Source organism: Prosopis cineraria, unplaced genomic scaffold (assembly GCF_029017545.1).
Source record: "Prosopis cineraria cultivar Desert tree isolate PC_DT_omini unplaced genomic scaffold, ASM2901754v1 PC1154, whole genome shotgun sequence".
Taxonomy (NCBI): Eukaryota; Viridiplantae; Streptophyta; class Magnoliopsida; order Fabales; family Fabaceae; genus Prosopis; species Prosopis cineraria.
This window is the reverse complement of record NW_026556479.1, coordinates 23596-29628: the sequence shown is the minus strand read 5'-3', so window position 1 is coordinate 29628 and position 6033 is coordinate 23596. Positions and strand designations below refer to the sequence as shown.

The 6033-nt window shown below is 36.2% G+C and overlaps 1 protein-coding gene across 1 annotated transcript; it reads left to right on the top strand.

The window, feature by feature from the left end:
• The first annotated feature begins 350 nt into the window (after positions 1-350).
• On the top strand, positions 351-5345 carry LOC129299423 (anthranilate synthase alpha subunit 1, chloroplastic-like). The gene is made up of 11 exons (XM_054937892.1): positions 351-554; positions 1579-1763; positions 1849-2038; positions 2763-2914; positions 3360-3475; positions 3550-3796; positions 3897-3953; positions 4070-4222; positions 4433-4513; positions 4666-4752; positions 4897-5345. The coding sequence occupies exons 1-11, from the start codon at positions 359-361 to the stop codon at positions 5218-5220; spliced, it is 1788 nt and encodes a 595-aa protein (XP_054793867.1). The 5' UTR covers positions 351-358; the 3' UTR covers positions 5221-5345.
• Positions 5346-6033: the final 688 nt, after the last annotated feature.

The window sequence follows — 6033 nt, the reverse complement described above, 5'->3', positions numbered from 1 at the left end:
CATATTTTAATTGCAATTCATAAGTAAATATGGAAACTTCATTGAGTTTAAAATTAGCTATCAGTTCTGGCATATTTTAATTTTAACAAGAAGGCTTCCGCGGGAAACTAATTATCTACAATTCCGCAACCTTGAGAGGGAATGAGAAGAAGGTGATTGTGCGGTGTACCGTTTTCATTCCTGCCTTCTTGGTTCATATAGAACTTTATTCCATACATCTCCTCGTTCCTATAACTCCCGGCCTCCGTGGAAATAGGGAGGAAGGGCCAACCAATTCAATGCATGCTCCGTCCCAGTCCTATAAATGTCCCCCGCCTCTCGCCCCAAATTCCGGCTTTCTGCAACTTCCTTTCTAGATATGGCCTCCCGACTTCTTTCCACCACCCCCATGTCTGCCAATAACTTCACCGTCCCCGCCCTCGGCTTCTCCCACAGCGTGCTTCCTTTCCGCGTCCCACTCTCTCCGCCGCCAGTCACCGCCGTTTCCTTGGGAACCTCACTCTCCTCTGCTCCTGTTTCCATCCGGTGTTCCTCCCTTTCCGCCCCATCCACTGGTAAGTGACCATTCACTCGTGTCTTTTTTCCCCATTGTTTATTTTACTAGAAATTGTGCTCACCTTGATCAATGTAGAACCAAAATGACTTGAAACTACCAGTCCAGCCTTCTCTCTGTGATTTACCAAGAAGTATGCTTTATTTTGGTATTTTCGTATTTCAATTAAAAACCTCTGTTAAAATTGAGTTACCATTTTATTGACTCCGAATAATGGAACTGTCAATTGTCAAGGTCTCTCTCATCATCATAAATAGTTTTATAATTTTATAGTGCGTGTTTGGATTGAGTAATTAATTAATTTTAGAGCAAAAAATTTGATTAAGTCATAATTTACTCAAACACCCACCTTTTTCCAAAATTAATTTTTTTTCCAAAAAATTGATTTTTTCCCAACGCTCCAAATTTCAACTTCTCGACTTCTGCGTGTTTTTGTTACAAAGTTATATAGGTAAATTACATTAAAGGTCTAAAAAAAAAATCACAAAACAGGAACAAAATTTAATAAAATTAAAACGAAACTTTTTTCTCTTCTTTTTTTAATAAAATTTGAATCTTTAAAAAATTATTAACATGAGCAGTCCAAATACATTGTGTTATAATATAATTAATTATAATTAAAATTTATCATTTAATCAATTATTTTTATAATTTATTATACCCAAATTCAAATTCAAATGAACACATAATGGTTTTCAAGAATGTTAGAGCCATTTAGGTTTCCTGTTCTTTGGACAATGATTAGGGTTTCATGTGTTAGTAAATGATTAATTCACGTACGCTCTAAAATTATTTTTAATATGGACAGTTAAAGTGATGAAGACCAAATTATTAACTATTCCACTGTAGAAATTTTGATATTATATCGATGATCATTTCGTTCTAAAAGCTTAAACCCTATCGAATGGGAAGGTGGGTCTTCATGAATCATTTGGGGCTCGGTTGCAAAAGTTGTTCGGCCTTTTCTGTTATGTTCTGATCATTATCGGCACCGTCTATGGCCTGAGCATTTACCTCTTTTGCAGTTGGTGATGTTGAAAGGAAGTTTGTTGAGGCTTCAAAACATGGAAATTTGTTTCCTCTCTATCAATGCATATTCTCTGACCAGCTTACCCCTGTTCTTGCATACCAGTGTTTGGTTAAGGAAGATGACCGGGAGGCTCCGAGCTTTCTTTTTGAATCCGTAGAGCCTAATGTCCAAGTAACTGTTGTGAGTGCTCTTACACCGCTTCTTGATTTTGAATTTACTAATCGTTTGTCTATATATCAGAAATTCGGGGTTTGATTGATTGTAGGGGCGCTATAGTGTTGTTGGAGCTCAACCCGCCATGGAAGTTGTTGCAAAGGAAAATAAAGTTACAATAACAGACCATGAATTCGGGCACATGACTGAGGAAATTGTTGATGATCCTTTCTCTATTCCTAAAAGAATAGCAACGGGTTGGAAACCCTGTCTCACTGATAAGCTTCCGGATGCATTCAATGGTAAGTGTAATCTGTTGTATTTATGATACTGGTTCTCTGAAATGAGGTTTTTTCGAGAATAGCTCCAATAATGGACGTTCACACTTCATACTAACGTCGCTATCTCAGCTTGTCGGGGAAAGAGGGAGTGGCACAAAAGGGTACAATTCTATTGTTTGCCAAAGTGAAAGCAACTAGAAATAGTTTAATATACATATGAAGCAATGAGACTGAACTTTTTTATTTGATTATATGAAGAAAGCATGGACGCTGACAGGTGGTGTGTTGAATCATTGAATGACGTACAATTTAATTGAAGAAAACGAAAAATCCTACATGCTGGGGTTAATAGCTTGACGATACAGGCTTGGAAACACTTTATGTTTCAATGCACGTTGATTTTTTTTAAGGGAAAAAAAAAATCTAATACTTTCTTTTTTCCACGAAGGTTAAATAGATGCACGTGTGAAATTCTTGAATGCATTATATCAGCATTTCTCTTGTGCATTTTTTTGGGTATAGCGATGTTTTCTGAAAATTAAACCTTGTGACTTTGCAAAACCGAATTAACTGCGTTTGAATAAGATTTTGTCCCCGTGTTCTGCCAAATCCAGCTACATGCCACTGTTTTTGGTCCTTGTACGTGCATTTATTTATTTATTTAGCTTTAATTTTGGGCATAAGCGGTGCATTTGCTGTGCTTATATCGTTATCTGCAAAACTCTAACATAAGCTGGCGCTACAGGTGGCTGGGTGGTATATTGTTCATATGACACAGTTCGCTACGTTGAAAAGAAAAAGCTACCATTTTCAAAGGCTCCAGAGGACGACAGAAACCTTCCAGACATGCATCTGGCCCTCTATGAGGATGTGGTCGTGTTCGATCATGTGGAGAAGGTATTTATTTTTCTGTTTCATAAGCAACATCAATAAGTGATGAGATGACATAGGTCTGCATGCCTACTTTGCAGCATAGAGTAACATGGTATGACCTAAGTATCTTTCCTTTGGCTATTTCTGAAGAAAAATTAGTTATTCTCTGAAAAGTTCAGCAGTCTCGCACTGTCTCCTTCTGTTAGTCATCACGTTGGACACATAGAATTTTAGACATATGTATGGGATAGAATTCCTGAGAAGTACTGTAGTTGAGTGTAGGTACTGAATAACGCATGGAGTTCATATGATAGGTCATTTTTCATTCAACACATTTAAAGTTCGTGATTATCCCACGATTACTGAAATGCACAAGGACATATGATCTATGGGATTCTTGAAATATTAATTAATAACTTACAACACTTATTTTATTGTTTCAATTGCTTCTTTGTTCAACGCCAAATAGAAAGCATACGTGATTCATTGGGTGAGGCTGGATCGATACTCCTCAGTCGAGGATGCTTACAAAGATGGGATGGAACGGCTGGAAAAGTTAGTGTCAAGACTAAAGGATATTGAGCCGTAAGCTATCAAATCTCGTATTTAATAATTTAATATAATTTTGAAGTCAAATTAATTTTATTTTCAATTGATAGCCCAAGGCTATCTCCAGGCTATGTGAATTTGCAGACTCGACGTTTTGGTCCTCCTTTAAAGAAGTCGAGCATGACAAGCGAAGAATACAAGGCGGCAGTCCTCAAGGCAAAAGAACATATTGAGGCAGGGGATATTTTCCAGATCGTATTGAGTCAACGTTTTGAGCGCAGAACATTTGCTGATCCTTTTGAGATATATAGAGCACTGAGAATAGTCAATCCGAGTCCATATATGGCTTATTTGCAGGTTTTCTTCGGCCATCCTATAGTATTCATTCGGTTCAGTAAGTTAGAACGTACTTGTGTTGTTGTTACTATTATTATAGATTTGTATTTACTTAAAACAGGCCCGAGGATGTATTCTAGCTGCTTCAAGTCCTGAAATTCTTACTCGAGTAAAGAAGGTAGCTCTAAACTTGTTATACTTGTTGGATATTCACCAAGACGTCATATTAATTTTATCAAATCGCTCTAACCTTTATTTGAATGGGGAATTTTATTATGATCTTGACATCAACAGAATAAGATAGTGAATCGTCCATTGGCTGGGACAGTTAAGAGGGGGCAGACTTTAGAAGAAGATAAAAAGTTAGAGGTGGAACTTCTGAGCGATGAAAAGCAATGCGCAGAACATATCATGCTGGTTGATTTAGGACGCAATGACGTTGGCAAGGTTTGTTCTATAACTTGCTTGATTTTTGATGAATACCCGGCTATTTCAAACTCTCTATGTAACAGTTTGCACTATTATATTTAGTGTGAATTCTACCATTCTTGTTCATATTCACTGTGATAGATTTCTTGAGGATTTATGTCTTTTGGCTAGTAAGACATAATTTGGAATGTCTACTTTGATGATTCTGATTATTGAAGTTGTGTTCAGGTCTCAAAACATGGTTCCGTGAAAGTGGAAAAGCTTATGAATGTGGAACGGTATTCCCATGTCATGCACATGAGCTCAACGGTGAGAACATTTGTAATTTGAAACGAGATTGAAGTTTGATTTCAAGTGTTCATTTGTCCAATTGGACACAACTATGAACAAAGCATGTGTCAAACTGTGAGTCAACCCTCAATATTCATTGAATTAATAATTCTTATTTATTTGATTTAAAGGTCACGGGCGAGTTGCCAGACCATTTGACAGGATGGGATGTCCTACGTGCTGCATTACCTGTTGGAACTGTTAGCGGAGCACCAAAGGTTGATTTCTGTTGTCTTCTAACGTTTTCTTTTCTACAACATGCCATGCCAATTGATCACGATAAAGATGTTTAATCTGCTCCTGCTTCTATCCCATGGCATGATAATAAGTCTTCAATCTTATTGGGCGGGGGTTGGTTGCAGGTGAAGGCCATGGAGCTGATAGATGAGATGGAGGTGGTAAGGCGTGGTCCTTACAGTGGAGGCTTTGGGTGGATCTCTTTCGCTGGGGACATGGACATTGCACTAGCTCTCAGGACAATGGTATTTCAAACAGGAACTAGATACGACACCATTTACTCGTATAAAGGCAAGAACCAGCGCAAGGAATGGGTCGCTCATCTTCAAGCTGGTGCTGGTATCGTGGCTGACAGTGTGCCTGAGAGTGAGCACCAAGAGTGTCAGAACAAAGCTGCCGGTCTTGCTCGCGCCATTGACTTGGCTGAGTCTGCTTTTGTGGATAAATAAGATCTAAGAAACTATTTTGTATTTACCATTTACTAGTGTTTTAATTAATTCGACATCGTCGTAATTGTTCCGCGTCCCATCGGCTTTTCCGCAAGTTAAATTGCAGCTTCAGAGAACGAATCAACAGTGAGAAATATTTTATATCTCATTATTTTAATTATTAGTTAAAATATATATTGTTCTATTTAACAATAAATCTAGTTTATTTAGAAAATCAAAACATTCAAGATTTATTCGTCGTTGATCACTTGTTCTAGAATATTGGTAAAACATCAACAACTACATATACAAAACAACTTGCTTATTTCAATTCATCGTATTTGTTAAATACAACAAATTCTAAAATTATAATATTCTAAAATCGATTAAATGATAAATAATATTGAGTTAAATAAAAATATTAAGTATTGATGATATGCTGTGATAAAATCATATTGAAAACAGTTCTAATAAAATTAAAAAAAAACATGAATGATATAAATAGAAATGTAAAAAATAAATCTAATTAATCATAAATATCAACAAAAAAGGATTGGACAAAAGATGTTATAAAATAAGCAGTTCTCTATTTACTTAAATTAAGATCGTGTTTGGATGATAGATTTAAATTTAAATTTAAATGTTTTGTTTGGAAAGCGTACAAGATTTCATATTTAAATTTAAATTTAAAATTTCAATTTTAAAACCTTGTATTTATTTAATTTTTTTATTTAAAAAGTATAAAAGATTTCAAAGGAAAAGGAGAGGCGGGTTGAGACGCAGAATGAAATTGGAAGTTAAATCTAGAGGGGGCTAGAGACTATTGCGGATATT